General features: G+C 39.7%; 1 protein-coding gene across 6 annotated transcripts in view; it reads right to left on the bottom strand.

Annotated features, from left to right (window-relative positions):
* INPP5A (inositol polyphosphate-5-phosphatase A) overlaps positions 1–25,408 on the bottom strand; it is a 234,021-nt gene that overhangs the window by 111,109 nt on the left and 97,504 nt on the right. For all 6 annotated transcript variants that reach the window (XM_026065676.1, XM_026065677.1, XM_026065674.1 and 3 more), the window contains one exon: positions 3,446–3,509. In XM_026065676.1, the coding sequence (XP_025921461.1) occupies positions 3,446–3,509 (64 nt within the window). The remainder of the gene's footprint in view (positions 1–3,445; positions 3,510–25,408) is intronic.

The following is a 25,408-nucleotide window of genomic DNA, read 5'->3' on the forward strand; positions in this document are numbered from 1 at the left end:
AAAAACGCTGGAGCTAGACAGCCTTTTCTGTGAAAATTGAGTCTGGTTTTGATTAACAATTGCCTCTGCAAGACAAGGTGACATCCTCAAGTCACCCACTGAAGTCATTCAAATATCAGGATGCCCTAAGACAAGAAAAGAAACGGGGAAAAAAAGAGTTCTCATATGAAGAGAGAATGAATGTTTTCCTTCAGAGATGTGGGTGTAAGAGGGAATACGTTACATGAAAACAAAATACTGAGTGGTCTAGAACAGGATAATTGGAAATTTCTCTCTGTTATGTCCCAGTACAGGAATGGCGATGGTCACTGAAATTGAAAAAACAGCAATGTGAAGCATGATAAAAAGAGAAAGGGTTTTTTTTGCCTAACATATTATTGTGCTGGACGAGTTACTGTCCCAGAATGCCAAACTTGAGCAAGAATCTGAAACAGACTGCATATTCTTAACTATTTAAATACCCAGGATTACAACAGGAATCACACACACCCAAACAGAGCCTTTCAAAGGACAATTGTTAAGCTTCAAGGTCTAACCAAGGTAGACTCCTAAGATGCAAATGCCTCATACCTGCCTATCAAAGGATTTCCTTATCTTCTGCTGAATCTCTGCCGYATTTAGTAATAGTTACTGGACGAGACGGACCAGTGGTATCATACTGATGCAACACAGCAAGTTCTACAATACGTGGATGCAAACAATTTTTAACTCTGCCTACATCCCTACTACCTACCTGCCCTACATCCCTACTACCTGCATGCCAGCCTTCATCAATCAAGAAGGCTGGTAACATAAATCACAAGTATCAGTTGGGAGTTCCTTAATCAGTTAAGTGAGTGACAATGATTAAAAAAAATAAAAAAAATGATCTGCAGGAAAAAATATTTTTTCCTTATTATTTTTCCTTAATTATTTGTTCCTTATTTCTTCCCAAAATGTTCTGCGAGTACACGCAGCTCAATCAACTCAAAATAATCTCATTTGCTTAGGTTCTTCTAAACCCTTATAGTAAAAACAGAGTCTTATTTCTGAATGGCTTCCACTGACATTAGGTCATCCATATCAGTTTCCCTGACCAGGTTTTTCAAACCAAGAAAGTTTAAAATCTTGCTCTGGGGATATGCAGAAGACGAATTGGACTCATTGCCTTCAAATCTTGTATCCGCTGTTCTTGGGCCACACAGCCACCTCCAGCAGACAATTGTTCTCATTTTAAAACTCAAATATCTCTGCCTGAAAACTGAAAACCAGAGAAAACCTTTTTCTCCAAAAACTGTATTCAGACACATCCCACTGTGTCGTGAGTTTTGAAAGAACAAAGTGATGTTACAGGAATACTGAATTGTATATAAACATCTATTGTTTGCATGCTTTTGAGCAGAACTAGAATTTCATAATGACTTTTGTGCAGAGAATGTGTGTATCCATTTGGATTTGTCCTGTTTTAAGTGGTTAATGCACTGTGAAAATGTCAATAGTCATGACAGAAGAGACAGGTTTTACCTCTCACCCGAACGATGGGCGCCGTCAGGGTCGTACTTTTACAAACACCACATTGGGAAACTGATTCTGCCCTACATTAAGAGAACAGCAGGTGACTTACAACACTGATTCAGTGTAGCACCTGCCGTCCCTGGATTTTTCTTAGTTTTCCCTTCTGAGAAATGATTGGGCCAAACACACCTTTATGAAATTCAGCTGGTTCACAGCCTCACGTGGCTTTGCTAGAAGACTACGTTATAGGCTTTGCTGAGCAAAATGAAGCACTGGATATTTACAGTGTATTTTTTTCTGGAACAAGTATCTGTTTACCTCTTTTGCACTGATTAATTTCCCCTTGTCTTTTTTCCTTCCATTTTCTCACTTTTTTATACTTGCATTTTTATTTAAAGCTGCCAATCAAACATGAATAAACCCAAAAAACTCCTCTTCTAACACAGTCTACTCTGTCAGGTGTCACTAGAGTCAGACACCTCTGATCTACGACCAACGGGAGGGAGCTTTAAGTGGAATTCAGAGCGAAAGTGGTAGACCTCCAGCACTGGCGCACTGAAACTGCCAGTTCATGAATCACGAATACAGTTCACGTATTGCTGATACACAAAGCCATTCATACGGCAAAACGAATAAACAGTTGTGAATGCTGTCACCTCAGCTGTAAATGCAAGTTTCTTTGCCTTATTCATGGGCTCCTTGCCCTTACGGACACGGGAGACCAGCAGGCTGTTCCACCTGGGGACTGGAGTAGCACCTTAGACACCCAGCTTCCTGTGCAATATCGGTTCCCTCCCATATTTCAGTCCTGCAAACAATTCACTTGATAAAGAACATCTTCTATTATTGCTCAGCGTCTATTAAACTGTTCTAATCTGGGAGAAAGACTAGATACGCAGGCTGACCTCTCATTAAAAGTCCCTACATCACTACTGAGTTTTCTAGTGCTCGCTCTCAGAAATAAAATATGCTGTGAACTGCCTGTGATATCTAAAATTTTCCTTCAACATCAAAACCAATGATGACAAAAGGACTTACGTTGGCTAAATCTTGAATTATAATATACATAGAACTACTGTTCAAGTACTTCATGGAAGGAAGACCCTGTACCCTCAATTACATGAGCAGAGACAATCTGTCTCTACTGAGAACAAAAATAATGAATCTATACAATTAAGACAATTAGTTCACTCCATAGTTATAACCATTTCAAGTGTCTCAAATTAATGGGATGCTAGAGGTAGTATTAATGTGATCCAGCTCAGTAAGCTAAATGAAGCTCACAAGATTTTTGTATTACATGTACAGACAGTTCTCAACTAAAATAACATGAATTTTATATAATCTTTTCTGTATGTACCTTCAGGAAGCATTCAATAATTGTCTATGATATTTCTAATATTTAATGCACCTAGCCTAGCATTACTTTAAACTTCTGAGATTTAGCAAGACTTCCAAACTGATAGATCAATGCTGGTTAAAAACAATGACACCTTCYTACTGACCTGTACTGCTCCAAAGTAATTTGAGCCATAAATCTACCTCAGCTGTTCTGCAAAATGATCATCACTGCTGGACATTTAAGGTCTTGGTCCTATAACTGATCCACACTGAAGAACCTTGTGGACATTCAGATTTCTCCTGAAATCATCAGGGATCTGTATGGATCCAAAGGTCCATCTGCATGCCTATGATTAATGCACAGGTTTTCAACCTGTGGCCGGTCCATTGACTTCTTCTAAGAGGTCTATAAAAGGTAAGAAAAGTAAAGCCTATCATCGATGGACTTGCATGCATTACACACAAGTTTGCATATGCTGGAAAATATGTTAGGCATCACTATTAGAAAAGATGACTGAAAGCCAGGATTGACATATAATGCCTGGAAATGCCTTGRAAAATACCATTTAAAAAAAAAAAAGAGTTAATGACATTTAATTCCTTTGCTTACCTTTAAAATCAAATTGGTAGATGTTTTTCAAGGATTCATGAAGAAAGTAAAAACTTCCTAGAGCCTGTAGAAAACAGCAATAAAATAAGAAATTATAAAAATATCTACTTTGCCTTACTACAAACAAGAAAAATCATGCTTTCCAACAAAAAAAACAGAAGAAACTACATACTAATAAGTAAAAATATCAAATTTTGTATTTTAGTAAATCTGTAAGAATTATCCATTTCCTTCATTGTTTCTTTAAAGTTTCATAAGCAGTTATAAAGATCGTTAAAAGTCTACTAAACATGGTAAGGGCACAATTACCAGGTGCGCTTTTAGAAATTCCAAAAGGATTGATGTAATTAGTAATTCAGTAATTTAGTAATTCAGACAAGTATCCTTCCAAACACAGAAAACATTCCCATAACTCTTTTCCACTGCAGGCTCAGGAATGACTTCAGCAGCTTTGAAAAATGGCTTTGCCAGCTGCAGAGTGGACATAACACTTGAAATCTGACAGGAGTCTTGGGAATATTCGTCCATGCTTGTTCTGCTTTTTCCTTGTTAACAAACGTTTTGACAATAACTATAGTAACTGAGCAGCACAGGATGCCCTTGTCTGCTAGCCACGTTCTGGAGAGCAAATGCCACTACTACCTTCAGCGGGATGCCTCCATAGGCAAGTCACCAACCTGAGGAATATAAAAATATCGGGCAAGGAGCAGATGTTTGAATATATGTCAAGCTTTTTGACACTGTCAGGACTGATGTGTTTCTAAGTATATGCAGAAGCAGTTTAGTGCCTACAAAAATACACGGATCATTTCAATTACCATTGAAAATCAAGTATTAAGAGTGATTTTATGTATCCATACTTTGGATTTAGAAAGGTTGTATAATCGTAACACTTTCTACAGATCTAGTCCTGAGCACTTATTTTCCTTATTTGTTTTCAAAACAGCAACCTGATCCAACTATGGAATCCTGTAATAGTTTTAATGATTAGTCCCTGACTGAGTAAAGCATGCAAATACACAAGTAATCTCTACTGCATTCAGAAAAGCATATAAACTCCCATCTCAGCAAATCAATTTAAAAAGCATACTGAAGTCCACCCGTATCCAGCAAAGTTTTAAGCACCTGTTCCTAACTTTCTTGGTTTCTGAACACTTGCAGATATTAACCCTTAGTCCACTATTCAGGAAAACACCTTTTTCAGGACAGCGCTTAAGCATACCCCTTACTTTATGGGCACAATAAGCACTTGTGCCCCAACGTGGACAGGAGCTGAAATGCCATCTGTGTTCAGACTGACCACAACACGGGCTGTGCTGTTAAGGCAGTGGAAAACAGCAGCCAGGCTTCGGTGGGTTTGGGACCCCTTCTCTCCATCACTGAGGTCCCRTGAGACGTGAAGAAAGCCACGTCGAACACAGCCTCCCACGTGCCGTAACCACGTATTCCCCATTTTCTGGGTACCGAGCTCCAGACACCTGTGACCCAGCTTACAGAAGTGCTGGGTGAACCCAGCTGCAACTGGCACTGACGGCACCGTGCCCCAAATTTACACAATGACGTCACAGCAAAAATAATGCTTGCTGCTATCAGAGCACGTTTTGAGGCGAAATCAAGAAATGAAGATGTGAAGTGCACAAGATCACCTAGCCCAGATATTTTTCTCAGGCGCGTTGGGTAAAATGCGTGTGGACGCACAACAGGCAGCAGAGATCGCCAGCGATGACCCCGTCCAGGCTGGAGAAGAGCCCAGGGCCACCGTGTCGGAAAGGGCTGGCCACCCCCGACCCAGCCTGGCACCCGGCACCCAGGCAGGACCCAGCACGTCCTCGACCCGGGCTTCTTGGCCAGACTGATTCTCAGGGACGCGTGAAAGGCGGCAGAGAAAGACAACCCCATCAGCACCCAACAGAGCACCGATCCTCCAGCAGAACATTTTCCAGGGTTTGAAAACTGCCAATTTAGGCCACCCCTGATAAACATTATTTTAACTTGCACTGGAAAACCTCTGCGGATGAGGCTTCCACAACCCCCCCGGTTGCCCGACCTGGTTTGTCACTATCCCGAAACTCATAAAGTTTCTCTTAACGCAGACAATCTCGTCTGCTTTCCTACCACAGCCTTTCCTTCTTCACACGTTTTTGGTAAACAACTGACCACTGTTCCTTTTCCAGGGAACCTCCGTGTGTGCTCACCTGGGGTTCTCAGATTAGGACAGATCCTGACTCCGTTTCTGTCAAAGGAAGCTTTGCCAAGGTTCATCCAGAACAACCGTGAGCTTCCTGCTTGTTTTTACTTCTTCACAGTTACATAACATACTGTTTTTTTCCAGTTAATAAGTGGAAGTTTACACATTAGAAAAGAGTAAAGGAAAATTCAAGTGAGAAAGAAAAAGTGGTATAAACAGACTGCATAGTGGAATGTAAAAAATATGTAAATTTTGAATGGGAACTTGATGAGCCTTTAAATACATCTGATGCACTCAATAGAAGCAAAGGGAAGGGGTAAAAAAGAAAAAAAAAGAAAAAGAAAAAAAAAAGCAGCCTGCCACTACACAGTCATATTGACAAGTATAAAAGAGCCAAGGCATTAAACAAAAAGGATGATTTAGTTTCATTTTGTCTTTTTACTCCTATAACGACAGAGACCCTCCTGGCAGAGCAGTGTTTTGGTTCAGGGAGCGCTGCATTATTTATGAGACACTGCACATCTAGAGATTAAACATTTGCTGATTTGTCAAAAGCACGAACATGAGGTCCTGCCCATCTCCTTGACATATTAGTCCATCCAACGGAAAACACTGTCACACATTTAATTGATGAGTACACTTCCTTGTGACCCAGGCAGCTTGCTTTAGGTTTTTCGTTTGCTTTTTTTTAATACGGAGGAGGCAAATAAGAAAATGCAGGAGACACTCTTGTAGAGGACTCAAGGTTAACTATCCTGCAACAAGGACACACTGCCAGAAAAGAAAATTATTCTGATACAAAATAAAAACACTGACACCTGCTATTTAATTTCTAGCTGAATATAATATTATTAGCAATTAATAAAATGCTGCTATCTCAACCTAAACTTTGACTATATTCTGGCCTTTGGCTTTTAAAAACCCTGGAGATTATTCTTAAACAGTAATTTGCTTATAGTGAGTTTCTGCCCATAGAGAAAAGTGTAGTTTACACCTCTTTTAGATAGACAAAACTAATTAAAACTCTTGAAACAAAATCACATTCAAGCCACAATTAAAATTCAACCCTGTTGTACTTGAAAATATCTTTAGAAATCTTCATTACCCTCTGCACCAAATAAAACAAAGAAAAAAATACGTGCAGTCACAACTTTCAACTTTGTGAAAAGGCAGCAAATCCTGTGTTAGAAGTGCCTGGCTCTTGGACCACGCGTGGGCACTGCTCACGAGTGTTATCAGAGAGAAAAAACACGTACTGGAAAAAGTCATTTTCAGAATACCCCTCGGCAAAATTAAGTTACAGTGAGACTGATCAAAAATAGGGGCTCAGGAGCTTGACGTGAGAACAAGGGCCCAACCGTGGCGTCCTGCTCCTCGAGTAACCGCGCGGCAGGGGACGCGGCTGGTTTCATCAATACCACGCAGAYGAGCAGGGGCCTCGCAACACGGTTTGTATCACTGAACTTCATTTTAGGGGTAAGCATCTTCTGTTCTTAACTTTTATGTATTTCATAGGCATGCAGTTTTTATCCTGCTGAAATCAATGGGGACACTTATGAAGTAAAATACTTCTGGGTGGAAGGACACCACAGTTGAGCTATTACCTGCTTTTATTTATTTAGAGAGCTGACCTTAAATAAAAGCTTATAGCATAAGTATCATATCAAACTTAAGCCATTTGAATCTGATACATATTACAAAAAGGCAAAATATATCAATAGTTAGATCAGTTCTCAGCTCTAAAATCTAGTAAAATGTGATTATTTTATTTCACCAGCAGTTATCATCAGCTTAATAGAGTAAACTGAAATTGTGTTTTCTAGACTTAAATCGTTCTTTGCTCTATCCGAATTCTCCCCAGCTGGTCCATATCTTTCTTCAACACACAAGCAAAAATCTGGCAAAGATACCACCTTGTCAGACAATATTATGCTTTAAAAACTCAATATAAGGACATGGCTTTATTTCAGCTCTCAAGATGGCTTTCACAATAAAAATTCAGCCTGAGAAAGTACCTGGAAAATATCCCAAATGCCTAAAGTCCAACAAAGTTAGAAGTAAATGAAAATGGGATCTTAGTATGGGAAATACTGGGCCAATAATACGTGGCCAACTCAGCCTACCTGAAATATTTAAATACCACATTTAAGGGAGCTTTTCTTTTCTTCATGACCTACGGTCGCAGAATCATGAAGGCTGGAAGGGTCCTCTGGGATTTCTAGTTCAACCCTGCCCAAAGCAGGGCTGACAACTGGTCTGCTCTGGCCTTGCCCAGATGAGCTTCAAAAACCTTCAAGGCTGGAGTTTTCTCCAYCTTTCAGAGCCTCTGTTCTACTGTTTGGACACCCGGAGGGCGAACTTCTCCTTTTATCTAATTGGAATTTCCCTTGCCACAGCTGAGATGGAAATGGAAGGCTAATTAAACAAATATTTGGAAATAAGTGATCTATCCCAATCAGGCATTAATAATTTTAAAGACAGGGGAATATTTAGATCTAAATGGCAGGAATCTTTAAGCTTTTAAAGCTATAGGCTAATGACTAAACCAGGAAGAATCAAGATGCTCTAAAAAGCCTATTCTATTTAGATGCTATAAGTCTATTAAAAAGAGCCTGTCACTTGTGCTCAGGCTACAACTTTACTTCTGGGCCTCCCGATTTGCTCCCTGCTTCACTTTTTACAGCTCCAAACTCATTTTTCAAACTGATTTTGAAGAATTATATAGCGCAAGTTGGGTTTGATAGTATACATTTGTAGTATTGAATGTCAACCAATCGCGCACACAAAGAATCCCTGATAGTGATTAACTAACACAGTACAGCTTCAGGAACTGATACTACTGCCATTAAAGATAGGCTTCGGCTGTGTAATTCTAGAGCACACCATTCAAACAAGTAAAACTCTAATGGAAGGGAAATTATGGCTATCACTATCTTCCGCATTGTTACCGACTTAATCATGGTTATGTACATAAATGGTAACCTGTAAAAATGATGGAGTGCAGATATGATCCACTGCCATAATACAATGAAACATAAATAAAAAGAAACTTTCTTTCGGGGCCCAATGCCTAGATCCTTTTCTTCAGGAGATTGTGTTAATTCCAATTAATTCTCTTGAAATGAGAGGGTGTGTTGACAATAAAGTTAAACAGTATTAATCTGAAATCCAGGCATGCTTTATTTTGTTATTTATATGTTTAATATTCTTTGGAAAAAAAAGTAGTAGTGCGTACAGCACCAGTAGTGTATACAGGATCTAAGTAATTTCACAGAGAAACACAAATAAAAGGCCCCAAACAGTTCAACTTTTAAAAACTCCAAAGATACAGTGGGAAATCCATTCTTTGTTCCATTTGAAGGATTATCTAAACTGGTTGCTCTTGCAGCTAGCACAGRTTGTGTGCAACCTGTAAGCAGGTACGTTTACTAAGATGCCACCTAAGAAACAGCGTTATGCATTGCTATCTTACTTTTCCAGTTTTGGCTATGCCTGAACTGGGCACCGCAGAATTTGACTATCCCAGTAGTCCTCACGCACAGGACCAGCCATGAAAACCGTGTTTCGGTAACGCAGTCGCGCAGGACGAGCGAATGGACGGCTCACAGCTAGGTTCAGGTCAGACGCCTCTGAGCTCGATAGGCCAATCTGCCAAGCTTGGGTCCATACCTACACCAAAACCACCTTGTATTCCTCGTAAACCAGAAGTTTCTCCAAGTTGAGGAAGACCAGCAGAGCCGCGTGTGGTCACGCAGAGCACGGGGCAGCTCTCCAGACAGACCAGCCCCACCAGCAAAGCTGGGAGGTGGTAGCACAGTGGGAAGGGTCTTGCCCGTCCCATGCATCACCCAGCACCTGCTATAGATGCACGCACAGCTCGGCACGGTGCCCTGCGGCCGCTGCTGGGGTGGCAAGGACCAGGTCCCACCAGGACAGGCTTCCCTCTGTTCTTGCCACGTATTTCATACAGAATTGTATTACCTACCGTAGCAACAGATAGGAGAACTTAACTCAGGGTTAGCGTATGCCAGTCAGAAAAGCTTTGCCTCTCCCCCGAAACATATTACTGAGAGAAAATTAGATAACTTCTCCACATTAATAAAYTGGAGTTAAATGATCACTRTTTTTAATTAGGTTCCAGAAAACCATTCAGTAGCATATCGGAAATTTCTTTCGTTATTCCCCGCCAAAAGGCTCATCTGGATAAACTGCTAGTGATGGCAACATAAACACATTGGTTCTGTTGCATCACACATTTGGCATTATTAAAAACACCGTTCCTCTGATTCTACGGAAATCTTACCACAAAAATCCAAAGGTTTAAACAGCAGTAATTTCTTTAACAGCTATTTGGCTTAAGTGCTTTTTTTAAAACATACGTCATTTCAACTGCGGTAATTGAACATATAAAAGAAATAGTCTGAATAAAAGTTTAATTACTGTACAGAGTAAACATGTACTGCATTACCTCACTAAATGTGATAAAGCTAATATAAAAAGATTGCTTTAAATAAATTTAAAACAAATTGCCAATGATGACATAGAAACTGTAATTCATGTAGTCATAAAATCCATAATTAGCTTTAATGAATATTTAAAGTCAAAGTTCAACCCAACTTTTTCAATGTTTAACCTACTATATCAATATAGTTCAAGGAATTCATTTATCATCAAACATGACAACGTCTGAATATTAATTAGTACAGGGCACTGCTGACAGGAAGTCCTTATCTCTTACCAGTCCTTTTGACTATAGCACATGTCAACGGTAAGTTTGTCACGTCTGATATTATTGATCACCTGCCTGTTTTGCTAACAACAATTAAAAAAATATTTTACATATTTATAAACCTGAACGTCAAGAGCGCACATTAATTTCCCATTAGTAAAACGGAGTCTATTAGCTGCCAYGTTTCAGTCAGAGGAAAGGGAGCGAATGAGCAATTGCAGTAACTCCCGACAGGAAGACAATAATTGTGCATAAAAGCCCTCTTATCGGGCAGGGTATGGGGACACCTTATCTGGATCCCTTTGTGCAGCAATGAAGTTTAAGAGACTTCACCGGGGAAATTATGGGGCAGGAATCTCTGGAAGCACGCAGGGGTCCTGCCCGTGCYGGGGGATGGGACGACCGGCCAACGCCTGCTCAGTCTAACACAAACATGAACAGCTCTGAAACCCTCTTAGCTACAGGCTACCTTGAATTTTCATGACTGCTCTGAAACACTCCATGAAAACACCTGTCCTTAGTTTGCCTAACTATTTAGTTTTGATATAATTTTAACTTCCCAAGAAAAAAAGGCAAGACATGATGCAAGAGCAGGTTGGTTCTAGATGGACTAGACGATCTCCAGAGGTCCCTTCCAACCTCAACCGTTCTGTGATTCTGTTCTAATACGTTTGTACAGAGACTTACAAAGTAACTACAAATAATGAGCGATATTAAAGTATATGCTTGTCAACTGTGTTCATAGTCTACTCAATCCAGTAAACCTAAATTAACACTAAATGCCTATTATTCATTCAAGGTGAAAAAAACAGACTGGTTACACAGATCAACTCATTATAAAGCCATCTATCACTTTTTATTTGCAAACAAATTAGGTGTCCAGCAATTTATCATTTCCTGAATTAGACTTATCAGCTAAAGTACATATAATTAAACTGCTATTGAGCTCCCCGCAAGCAGGCCTTGCCTACCTGACGTGCCGACAACTGGAACCCAAAYGGACCAAGCCATTTCAAACAGTCAYGCAGTGCTTTCACGACTTCGTATCTCAAACACAGGTATCGGCTTAATTTCAACAGTATTTGAATAATTACACCTTTAAAAAAGTGTAGAAGTGAGTGGCCTCCAGATACTCCATGGCAAACAAACTTAGAAACCGCTCTTGACGTGCTAAAAACACTGGGAGCAGAAGGACTGATGGCTGCAAATGGCAGCCTGTACAGCRTGCCGATTCTCCAAGGGGAAAAAGGCAGCGCAGTTAAGAGTAGGAATCTCTTATTTGGTACCTGCCATGACAGAAGTCACAGTTTGCTTCTGATTCTTTTGACCCCAAACGTACAAAACTTCTGGCATGGAGAAGCTGAGCAGAGAGAGCAACCCACCAGACCCGAGGGAGCAGGAGCAGTCATCTCCTGCTATGAAACTTCCCAAGCTAGTCAATGCGTTTCCTAGCCCGTAGAAGGCTCAGCCACTACCTAAAGGTGGTTCATATACTGTACAACGATTCACATGATTCATTCTGAATATATATTCATAATTTCATAACTCATAAAAAATTCTCTTTGCAATTGTGAAAACTTGGTCTAGATTGCATTAATAATATATGCTTACACATGCCACTACTCTCATTAAAACAAATAACACAATTCACTTGAGAAAAGTAAAACCACTGGCTGAAYTGGTATTAAAGATTCTTTTATGTCATAAAATCGAAAACAACGTTACCTATCGTAATATGAACTTACTTTATGTTGTAAAGAGGTAACCTGTAATATCACATCTTGTCTGTCTAATTGCTAGCATCTTAACATTTTCTCCAAGAATCATTCCCAATTAAGTCAATAGGTGCAAGAACAGTACAGACCCCTGATATCAGGAGTTTGCAAGCAGAGCTGGTGGGGAAGAAAAAAAAAAGAACTAAAAAAGGGTATGTAGCACTAGCTCCACCTGAATGCAAATCATTTCGCTAATATAAATGAATTAGACCTGTACCTGCAAAGATACTTGTGTATGTCTAGATTAATTTCCATGTATTGGTTTTGACCATTTATTTTGTGGACCTGCCCATTTTTCAAACCAATTCTCTGAGCCATACTGTTGCAGCTGATCAGTGAAGCGATGCTCCTGACTGCTGCAAGCCGGCTGAACCACCTCGAATCCTCCACATTTCCGACATCAGTGAGCTACCTGGACGTGCAGTGTCATTTCTAACTGTCCTCAACCAAACAGTTCTAATGCCATGACCTTCCCTGTTGAGTCACAGTTTACCAGCACTAGATATACTTTTGACATCTAACACTGCTCCCTCATTTTCCCTTCCTTCTTATTTCTTCAGAGCAGTCTATTTTAAACAGACTGCTATCTGTTTAAATAACTAAGCCATCAAAAAGAATGGTCACTAAATTTTGCATTAAAAAATGTGAATCATTCAAAAATCAATTCTGATTTCTGTTTATATAAGTCAAATGAAAATGCAGTAAATTTAATAAACAAACATTGATCTATGAATTTTCATATATAGTTTCATAGCTTGTGCAATTTATTTTTGGACTCATTACCAAGATTTAGATATTTTGCAAGTAATTGGCCTATCTTTACAAGTTTCTAAAAAGGCTGCGGCCTGCCTACATGATAGATTGCGTAACAGTTTTAAAAATTCCAAAATATTTAAATCCAGATTCATTTAGATGCTTAATCAAGGGACCATCATAAAAAATAAGTTGTTTGCAAACCCAGTCTTTATAGATACCTCAGAAAAGTCTCCTTGCTAGCAGCAACCATCAACAGTACACTTTCAGGAAAAAATTTAAGCCCCATAAGCTCTCATTTTCCTGTTCTGAAGACTAACAAAATGAGYGATCTTCTGCTAACACGATCCACCTCTATTACCATCCTTTATATTCTTTTTTAATGTATCAAAATAGGAAATGAAAGCTCATATTCAATTTTAAAAGTCTCTTTGGGGCTAGATTATTTAACAAAAATAGAACAAATTAACAGAAAATCTGAACTATGTATAAAAATCTCTGATAAATAAATAAATAATGCATATGTAATCTACTGCACTGCCAAGAATATTTAATGCCACTTTTGATACTAACATCTTTTGCAGAGAGATTTAACATTTTAATTACAAATCAATTCAATAAAACCATTGTACGGAGGTTCTTCTCCTTAAAGCAAAGGTTACTGACAGGCCAAGGAACCAGCAGAATAAAACAAGTTTCACGAGTTAGGAAAGGAGCATGCACGCCGAACGTACTGCTGAACTCAAAGCAGAACCTTCGCGAGGTCATTAATCACGCCGGTGTTTAACATTCCCATCAGAGAAGCACTCGAGAGGCCCCCAATCAGGGTAAGAGGCGCACCGCTGGCTCCGCACCAACGCAAGGAGCAGCCTGTCTGCACACCGAGTCCCAACGGGAATCCGGGGCCACGCRCCGCATCCCGCCTTGCGACTTCTGAACGGCCACGACTGCAAAGAGCGCGCGCCGCCGAAGGGCCAAAACCTGCGCCGACGGCTCTGCCGGTGACTTCCGAGTCACAACAGAGCGGACTGCGCTGCTCTGAACATGCAACGGCTCCTCAGCATCGGAGAGAAATAAAGTCTGATTTTTAGCTGTAAACATAGCAAATAAGACTCTAAATAGATGTGCACAAATAAATACTATTTATTCAACGGTGATTTCAGTGTTAAACCTCATGCAGAGCCCAGAAAATTCCCAAGCAGTTAGCAGGCCTTGCTGAACTGAGCTCTGAAACTGTACAAAGAGCCTGAAGAGCAGATTTTCCCAATGGATATTGGCAGCGATTCATGAACTCAGAAAAACTGAGTTTGATTCTTAGATCGCAGAACAGAATACAAACGTGCAGAATTTATTATTTTTCAGGAAGCAAACTATATTCCATTTTCTGTTCTACATTCATTTTTTATAATCATTTTTGGAACGTAACCAAGAGTAAGACCGACCAAAGTAGCACTTCACCTCTTACAGAAAGTTACTCCTTATTCCAGCACACTTCTACCCTGCCAGTACTGGATGAGCGAGTGCCCCACATAAACCACCAACTCAACACTGCCATGAAAAAGGCAGAAGCAATCCTAGGATGCAGCAGGTGAGATATTGCCATATAGGCAGCAAAGTATTAATGCAACCATGCAGCACAATGATGATACATCATCTGGAATTGTACAAACAAGGCTGATCTTCCACGTAAAAGGTTGCCCATCGGGATGAGAGAACAAGATCCTACGTCGGAAGAGACTAAAAGAGCTTCGCGGCGTATCCCAGCAAAACAAAGGGAAGCTGCAGATAAACTGCAGGCGAGGAGCAGCCACCGGAGAAGGAAAGGAACTCTTTAAGCTGAACAATGACACTAACACAGGGACAAAACAGATCTAAACTAAACAGAAATTAGTTTAGACTATTTAAAGGTATCCGACAACCCTGAAGAGACTGAGGATGTGGAACATCCTTCCAGGACATCCCCCCCTGACTCGACGGGGCAGAAGGGAGATGCTGCGAGGGCAAAAATCCTAACGGGGTTTAAAATGAAACGYGATAGATTTATGAATGGGAGTTATATGATCCCGGCCAGAAACCCGCGGCAGTTTCTTCCAGCCTTTTTGTTCGCACAAATCAGCAGCTGGTTCGCTATTGGCCAAACCCTGGATTCACTCTGCAGGTCAGTAAATCAGCGGCGCGCGGGAAAGGCGAGCTCGGCACAGATTTAAGGGAGACGAGCGCTTTTCCAGGCCCGGAGGCAGAAGAAGAGATGCTCTGCATTAACCCGTAGCTGCTTGTGCACCCGGTTGGGTGGTTCATCTGCGCTGCGTGACCGGTCCCTCCTGCCGGTGCTACACAAGATGTGATCTCCCGTTTCGGCGCTCCCGCTACCTGGGTGGCTTCTGACCAGACAGGAGAGACTGCTGGAGATGCAACACTGTAGAGTATTTTTCTGCTATTAAAAAGAAGAGTATGAGCTCCATTTTGCAGGAAACTGGCAAGCTGGACGACTCCTACCACATTTACTTGACTCTAAATAATTGTAGGTTAAAAAACTTAAATCGATTTAGTATTTCATAGATATCTTTTTACCTAATATACTCAGGATGGCAAATTCAATTTGATGAGGTGGCATTAATGCCCATTTCATTTAGTATTATACAGGTCATCTCCAAATAGGAAGAGCACCATGTGGTAAAAGGTTGTATTTAGCATGTCTCAGTCACTGGAGGTTGTTTTGTATCTCAAAGAACCTTTGTAACTGCCTCAAAATAAGAGATGATTGATTTACAAAGTACCAAATTTCAAATTTCATATTCTAGGACTAAACATCAAATAATTGGACAAAGCTGTCCCCCTGTCTGACCCACCACAATCAAGCCCCTTTCAAGGTTGACTGCCTGCATAAGAAATATGTGCATAATTTCATTTTGTCTCCTGTCCAACATCCAATGTTAGAAGTTAATTAAATTGCTTGTCCATTGTATTCATCCACTTACAAAGTTAATGATATTCTGTTCCTGAATTAAAGAGAATTTTATAAAGCCTGCACTATGGAACCTGGCATGCTGTACAYCGAGGAGCTGAACTCTGTCAGGGCTCCTGATTGCAGCTCTCCTAATTAGGAAACAAAATGAATGTTTCTGTGTCTGCCAATGCAGAGGACAAGTCACTCCAACAGTGAGGCTAAATGCTTTGTACAATAGCAACTTCATAATATCTCATGTTTGACTATAATAAATTCTGCAGGATTAATAAACCTGTTAAATTTTTAAATTACCATAACAAAGATGAGCTACAGTGTAACAAGACAGCCTTAAAAAAGGGACACAGGTTTGAGGGAGAGAACAGCTTCTGCAAGGGCATCAACCTTGAGGACACTGAAATCACCAGATTCTTGTTCTTTCATGAGATGAGGAAGGAAATCATAATGCTATTGCAATCTGCTAGAGCCAGCTAAGAAGCCAAGATTAATAATTTAAACTATACCAGTTTTGTGGTTCTGGCCTAGATACAAAGATTTGGTATCCGTGCAACCGCCTTCTTAAACAACCTTACAATCAGAAGCGTGAGGCAGTTGCAAATCAAGTATCTGTAATGGCAAACTTCTAAAATCCAGAAAACCAGCCGATAACAGCCCTGAAGCTGCCATATGATTAAAAAGCTAGAATTCAGCATAAAGCCTGCATGTGGTCCAGTGGGAACCATCAGAATAGTGCCCTGCGCATAAGCCCTATTTTAAGATTTTTCTTTTCCATAACGASTGAAAAGCAACCTTCCATGCTCTGTATCACCGGAGTCACGGTCTATCTTAAACCAGCATCTGTAAGTGTTTCTACCCGGTGTCTCCGAGACCACGTCCGGGCTGCAGCYGGGAGGAGGACCCCGACATGCATGGACGTGCCAAGGGCCCTGGTGGTCAGCCTAGCTCAGGCAGCCGCGCACTGGTGGCAGGAGCTCCAGCCCAGCCTCTGCCGGCGGGACCAGGGTCTTGGTCCTGTTCTCGGGAGATTATCCCATGCTGAGGTCTAGATCACATGCACGGTGGCCCCTGGTAGCCATACCGGCTACAAGTATGGCACGGCTTCCAGTGCTTTTTTGCATCACTATACGTATGTATTGAACAGCAAACGCAGTGAATCACCCGTGTGTTTGAAAAAGAGAATCTCTACTGACTTTCACCTGACTAAATACAACATATTTTACCTTAAAAAAAAAAAGAARGAAAAAAATCTCTCCCCAACTTTTTCTTTAACTTTTATCAAATGCTGTTAATACAGAGTTGGTATTATAAATTAAAAGCGTTCCTTCGCTGCCATTCTGAGCAGAACGACCTGATTCAGTACAAAGACTCTTCACTGTCTCATTCCTTACATCGCCGTTTCACCATGGGACAAAGCAGCCTATCCTAAGTTTTCAAATCATTATTAGGAATCTGGATCTCCTACTACCTAACAGACTTCATTTCAYTGAAATCAAGGACAGCAGTATGATTTATGTGATTAATATACTTTGTACTAGTTGCTGTATTGAYACCATAACGGTTTAATGACATCGAGCAAAGCAGCAATAATATATTGATATAAATTTATTCAGTTGAAGTTCATTAAATTACTGAAATTTTAGGAGAATCCTAAAACAATATGATGTATGCAAACTAAAATAAGGGCATAACTGAAAATATACATCCAGCMTATTTGATTTATTGAACATACAAAAACTTCAGATTACTGAAAATAAAATTGTTTTCCTGGAATTATTTACCAATTAGTATGTAAAAATATCAAAATGCCTGCTCCACTCTTGCATTTCTTCATGTACATTTAGGAGCAATACTTTGTGATAATTTATTTTWAAAAATGCTTAGCATTTCCTTCAAGCAGTCTTGTTTCCAAAATAAGGCTGCATTTACCTATTCAAAAGGTATCTATCTTTTGCAAATTGAAACTCATTAAATAGTATTGACAATTCAATAAGGATATAAAGATGTAAAGCTTTTAATTATGAAATAAACTAAATTATACTCTTCTAATCTAAATACTCAGTAAAGTCTCTTGATAATTAAATCATGTAGACATCCTGCATTGTTATTAAAATCTCTTCAAAAAGTGCATGTAAGTTTGAGTATGCGCATATATAATACGTATTATTTATATTCCTACCTTTCAGAACTTTTCAATTTCAATTAAAACTCTGTAATTTTTATTGGGAATCATATTACATGCATGATAGATATAAGTTAATTAAAGCACAATCAATTCCAAGAGATGGCCAACAATGAACCTAAACAGTTTACAAATTGCCTACTGTCATTCATCTGGAGCACTCAGTGTCTGTGGACAATTACTGAAAAGCTTTAATCGATTTTTGAAATTTCAATAATGTGGTATATTTTGTATGCTATAACTACTCTGCTTATACTAAGATTTTTTAGAATTAAAGTAACTGGTGGGAGCACCAGTGCTAACTCCTGGCAGGTTTGAGGTTCAAATGCAGTATAAYGCTCCTCGGATTTGCTCCCGAGCCACTGAACGCTGCAGTTGATGCAGATCAGACGTATTACCTTTATTTTACAGATCATCCTTGATCGTCCCTTTAYGGGGAACGAATTTCATGAAGGGCTCTGCAGGACGGGTGCAACGTGGGTGCGAGTCTAACGAGTTTGGCACGTAACCCACGACATTTGGTTTTGGCTGTCCTTTCAGGCCGTGTGATCGGAACCACCCTTCCCTGAGCGAAGCTGGTCTGATTTGATTCAAACCACCCTAGTCAAAGGTGGAAGATGAATGCATTGAGTCATCCTTAAAAGCATTATTCTATTATCACAACCATTTCTAAACGACAACATAAAGATACGTAGCAAATGACACACAAAAAGCAGCAACTGCTGTGCTTGTCTGAATAAAGACAAAATCATTGTTTCTTAAATTAYATAGCCCAAAATAGCCATCTCTACATCTCAAATTGTACAAATACCTGCATTTATGTAGTATCCTGCTTGGAGCGAATCATCTTTTCAAAGGAGCTTTTTCCTGGTTAATTACAATTCAAAACATATTTAGCACACTTACATGAAATTCATTATAGACAGGATTATGTTATGTGTAGCTTCCATTGCTCTGATGTCAGACAGGAACATTTTTCTTTTTAAATTCTGGTAAGCCACAGAGGAAACCGAGTTACCCAAGAAAAAACTAGAACCTGGCACCCTCTGACTGGCTGGTAACACAGACAGCAAACAGCAGGACTCAGTAAAACTCTTTTGACTCAATGTCCTAAAAAGTTTGAATAAAGGGAGATGTGCCAGGGCCTGCCCAATTGCTTCTTCCTTGCTTTAAAATTGGGAGATTTGACAAATTTCACAGAACTCTAATGAGAACGGCAAAGACTTAGTCTCCAGCAAAGGTTTCTTCTCAGCATGGAAGTCCTGAAGACGTTACCTTATTGCTCATACAAAAATGCCAGCAATGCAGCTAAACGAGGCAAGACATTTGCCGATGTTCTGCCCCTACCAGGCAGTCCATTTTGCGAGGCTAACCACGTATCAGACAGACCTCAGGTGAGCAGTCAGAAGAAAGAAAACGCTGGCTCGCACCTTCTGCTCCACTTAGGACTGGTGAGAGCATGGAGATGAACACTGCATCAGAAGGAATGGGCCTTAGTTGGCCAACTCCCTGGGTATGCCAGCTTGTCTGGAGCACAGCGTGGTAGGAGGAAACTGGACGGATGCCCTCCTGTCCACTGGAAGAGTTCACTTTACAAAGAAAACAACACAAACGGTTTTGGGAGAAACTTAACTTTAACAACAACAAGAAAAGAAATACAGTTGCCAAATCTTATCTTGCTTGGATCTGCAATTCATCAGTTCTACTACCACCTTACCTTTCAAAGTCTCAGATGAATATCCAACTACTCAACCGGCTCAAAGGAATTCATGACATTGTGCTAAAAACAACAATACAATTATGCTCAAAGGCTTACTATACTTTTTTTCTACAAAGGCAGCACTTGAATGCCCATACCTGACTTTTTAAAAATAAAATAAAAACAAAACCAGGACAAAAACACCAGATGAAACTCTCTACAGGGCAGACTATGGAAAGTCAGATCAGACTAATGACAAAAGTCATCTGAAGTGTTTCCACTGCCTTGTTCATGTCCTGCTTTTAGCCTTGCTGCCATCATCAACATCTGACCATCATTTTCTAACTTCGAGTATGTGGTAAAGAAGCAGTATATTTAAGCATTTCAAGAAAAGCATAGCATCATAAGACATTTTGTGAAGTTGCTCCACTAGAATAGAAAGACGACTGTAGAAACAAAGCTCATGGCTCTGCAACGTGTTTTTTGATCACATGAAATTTGCTTAAATACAGTATGAGAGATTAGAACTAAAAGCCTCCAAACCGGCAGCTGAGGCCCAACTTTACTGTAATTTTCACTGGAACTAATTTAGGGCGTGGGTACGATCAGTATGATGCGAATGCTTTTGAATGGAACTGCTGTTAGGGATGCCACGGCACTTAGTGGGCACCATGGACGAGGAGATGGCCTTAACAACCACTCAAAAGACCAAGGCATCTATTCAGCCGATCCAGAGTTACAGCAAGGCTCCAGAATCATGCTTTGCTGCTGCAATATCATAAATTGTATTGTTTTTACAACTGAATTTGAAAACAGAACAGGAATATACTTTCCCACAGAAAACAGCAACACCTGAATGAAAGACCCTAGAAAACTCAAAAAACACATTCTTTCAAAGAAGGGAAAAATATCCAAGAGTGAGTTTTACTGTTAGCCACCTATAGGTGAATGTTTTTTCCTACGGGTTCTCATACTTGAATTCAAGAGGAGCCATCATCCAAAAGGAATGTTGTAGTAAAAGTGAGAAAGAGAACCTCTATTGATAAAATAAGTTGGATTTTTTCTTAAACTGAGAAGACAAAAATAGTCTGTATAAATCAAACAAGTTGTCTATTTATGTCAGTTTTATGATGGACATTAATCTTAGTTTCTAGACAGAACTGCTGTCTGATGTAACCAGCCTTATTGACTTAATGTGAAGAAATTTATATTAGTCTAGGAAGCTGTGATGAATGCAGTCTTAAAGTTCAATGATTCAAACACTCTAGTAACCTCAAACATTGACCCAAGTAGACAGCAACTTAAATCTTAATCCTGGAACAGAGGTTTATGCTTCATTCATATTTTGCTGCTAAGAAATTTTGAAATATTTTATTTTACATGCATATTCTCTCTATATTCTCTCTATATAGTATATATAGTTTTCACATAGAGAGATGTCTGTGAGGAAAGATCCAAAGTACATGCCTTTAATCATAATGTGTATTGCCTCCCAGAATTAAAGTTTAAAAATGTTATTAAAAGATTCAGAAGCAAATCTGACGCAAGTTTCTTTTTCTATCTTTAAGTTTCTCTGCAGTTAAAAATCAAAAAAGAACATGTTGAAACTTGTATTCTTGGCCATGGAATCCTGTTCTGCCTTCTTAAATGTTAGCACAGGTAGTAGACTATTGCAAAACATGTCACCAATTGAAGATCTGGGAATCTAGCACAATAGAAATAACTTATAATACGTTCTTCAGGCAATCAAACTATGTTTAATTGCGCTCAGGACAAATCTGTGCAAAAAAACCSACCTCCTTTAGTGCTAGACATAATTTGTGATCCAGTCAAGGTGTAGATATACCATCCGCAAATCCTCTCTCACGTTGGAAGGAACATATTTTTTGTACGTTCTATCATTCCTAGGTCATTTTGGCTAGAGAAAATTTATTTTAAGTTTTACCACTCTCTGAAATCTCTTTTTGTAGGATATTGAGGTCTGTCAGAAGTTATTCCTGGACAGAGACCTAAATACTTTGCTTTGTATTACCATCTGGAAATCTCTTATTTATTGCCTTGGGAACACTTTACTTTTGATGCTAGTTTCATCTCGTACTGGCTTGAAGAAAGCCCAGATGTTAGAGGTCCACCAGCTCAAGCGAGGTGACACAGGCAGTACAGGCATTGCTTGTCCAGAGGAACAGAAGGAGTTTTCCCAAGAAGTTAGTTTACTGTGTTGGGGAGAGTCAGGGTTTATACAGCACTAACCTTTTTTATGCTTTTATAACTTTTATACAGCACTAACATATTATTACCAGCTACAAACATCYGAGTGCAGACATTGAAAAATGTGTATTTAATTGTGAAGTTACATATAATGTTAGAAAAGATCCATGAAGAAAATACAGATGCTGCCAAATACGGAGGGTATACTTTTACTGAAGCTGATAGTGAGAAAKATGCTAAAAGAGCAATAACGTATGAACATCAGAGGAAACCAAAGAAAGATTCCTATGATTAAAAGAATGTTTATGACCATAAAAGGGGCTAATTGCACAGATTTCTTGCTCCATACTACACAAGGTGGAAGAGCTCTAAATTTAGTGGACTTTTTCCAAGATGCAACACACTAAAATGCTAATTCTTAATAATTCTAAAGAAAATTCGAGCAGAAGCCAAAGAGAAGTATGCGTTGTTCACCAACATATGACTTCAGAAGCAGCAAATGACAAACAACATCCATCCTGGAAGCAGTACTAGTATTTAGCCCCAGAACTGCCAGAACAGGGCCAAAACAGGTGCTCATTTGAGGGAGGGCAGGGAGGGCTTGCATGAAAACTTCAGGAACACATTTTCTGGAAGTATGACTTTTTTCTGACATTAACCTTTTATCAGAAAGCCAAAGACGAAACTTAACATAAAAATCTTCTTTTTAAACAGCACAGAGTAAAGCCTTGAAATTTAACATCAAATTATTAATTCCATTGCCACAAAACACCCTTTGTAGTGACTCCCCAGACTCTACAAAAACACATAAACAGTGCTGACAGATAAAAAAAGTAATATGCGCAATCATAATCACTAGAAAATTCGAGAGAAATTATTTTTAAGGATTTTACAGACGTCAGATCCTGCAACACATCCCGGCATTTCAGTTAAGACCTTCTTGGCCTTCAAGTGTTTTAAGGAAGGCAGGAAGCTGCAGGCGACCCCGTTTCCTTGCGTTTACTCTGTGTTAAGCGGATGAGCCGCCCGTTTAGATGCATCCTGGCTAAGCGAGCGGGGTCCTGCTCCCTGCCGCGCTGCCGCCGCTCGGACCCCTCGCAGGGCAGCAGGGCAGAAAATCACCGGCCAYAGCCGAGTGTTGCATCGGGCAGCAAAGCAGCTGGCTTCTGCAGGAGGCTGAGAAATGCTCAGTTCCAGACCCGGGGGCTGCAGAGTTACTAGGCGCCACCCAGAACCACCGTAGTTGGCATCCTTGCATTTTCTGAAGACTGGAAGATGCACTGCTGCATCAGTTCTCAGAGTTTATATTTATTGTTTTGTAATCATGCAACCTAGGAATTGCAACAGCATTTAATTCTGCATGTTTTTTCACAGTCGCAGGCATAGAACATAAGGGGCTCTCTTACTAGTTACTACTGCCTTAGTTACTGTCTATCGAATACAAATTTATCTAGTCAAGCAGCAAATCTTCCTTGAGCAAATGGAAAGTAATGCAACTAGGGTAAGGGAAGAAAAGAATACACCCTTCAAATTTGAAAGTTTATATCATGTTATATGGGTTATGACAGCTTGAAGGAAAATCTGCACATAGGCTCCTCAAAACAGAAACAGCAGTTTTCACAAATGGATTTTTCTAGGAGATGCCCACCAGCCTTTCTCCTACAAGTAACTGTTTGCACTCCTGTTCGGACAGCTGCGGAGACAGAGCTTCACGGGGCACACGTGGCACAGGCTCAACCTGTACTTTGCAAGGTCAACGGTCCCTCTTCTATTCCTCTTTTGGTTCTTTCGGACCATTTAGGGAAGTAGATTCAACAGGCAAACTTTACTCCTAAATATGTCAAAAATGTACAACAGTAAGGAACATTCCTTTAAATAAAATCAGCAGGTAATTTAATTGCAGCAAAACCAGTTTAGCTTTTGGCATATCACTGATTTAATGCTGCTGCCAACTGATAGATCGTAAGCATGCGATTATTAAACATTACAATAAAATTAAAATCCTTTAATCCTAACTGTGCTGAGAGCTATGCTCTGTTTTACTTTCTGAAACAAACCAAATTACACAAAAGACCATAATTAAAACAAGCCCTTAATGTCCTATGACTTACTTAAATTCAAAATTGGGGATTCACGACATGCATGCCTTCTTATATATGGCAAATAAAATACCTGAAAGACTTTTAGCTGTACGAATACCAGATGTTCGATTTGTCAGAGGAACTGCAGTTAGACAGCCGCCCTCCACCCTCCACCGTTTAAGCTTAAGAGACAGTTAATTAGTCAATTAGCTTATAGAATACATGCAAACAGCAAAAAACCCATTCTATAACATTAGGAGGATTCAAAAAATGGATGCACGCTGAAATTCATCTAAGGCAACATAATGCATCAAACACCAATYTACAGGGGGCCTTAGTGAAAAGTTTGTGTATGGAAATAAGAACGTTACAAGTCAAAAGCAAGGAGGCAACCCAGTTTAATCCGATTGTGCTGGGGTTGAGGCAACATATTAATCAAGTGGACAAAACAATTCTATTAATGAAATTCAAAAGGTACAGCGCTACAATCAATCTTTTACTGTACTGCAAATGATAAAACAAGCATCCAGAAGGGTTATGCTAATTACATGTTTCGAGTCAAATGAACCCGTTCCGTGCTTTATCTTGTTTAGACAAACGGAGCATTCCTGCCATTTCACTGCATTTCAGAGGTCCCCGCCTGGGCAGCAACCGCGTGCCACGTTCGCACGGGCAGCCGAGCACCCCATGCGCACTATAGTATTGAAAGCCGTAATATTTATAAATAAAAACTGAGACCTACATTAGCAGCCAAAAAGGACAACAAAACGATCAAAGAACAAGGATGTGCGCAAAACGGGGACTAAAAGAACCCAACTCTAAAACCTTCCCATGCAGAAACAAGCAGAAGATCTTTTCTGATGAAATATGATAAAAATCTTAAACATTTCTTTAGCTTTAGCTTTTTTTTTTAATTAAATACACAAATGTCATTGTTACGTATTTCAGAATCCTAAAGCCATGCCTTTTTGTATCTATCGATAGACGATATTTTTACTCCAAATATTTTCCTTTTTTAAATGCAAACAACGATAAGTAGTTAGAAAATTCAGTCTCTCATGTTGAATCATCTTCGTTACTTTTACGGGACAGTCCCTTTCTTATGCAAGAGGAACGATATTGTAGGAAAGTTATGCTAATAAACCCACAGCTGCTATTGACTTCAATGGATTTCCTCAGGAATTTACATATTTACCAATAGAATACAATGTAATACTTGAAAGTCAATGGACTGTTGTCTGGCCCTATATTCTCTTAAATGAGAAAATGTCAATTCTGGGGAAGGAGATGCCCTATTTTATTTATATTGTAATTTATATTTATTTATATTGTAATAACTGGAATTATTCTGACTCATCTAATATATCCTATTTAGTCTTCCCTGAT

The sequence above is a fragment of the Apteryx rowi genome, unplaced genomic scaffold (assembly GCF_003343035.1).
Source record: "Apteryx rowi isolate R43461 unplaced genomic scaffold, aptRow1 scaffold_23, whole genome shotgun sequence".
In the NCBI taxonomy this organism is placed as follows: domain Eukaryota; kingdom Metazoa; phylum Chordata; class Aves; order Apterygiformes; family Apterygidae; genus Apteryx; species Apteryx rowi.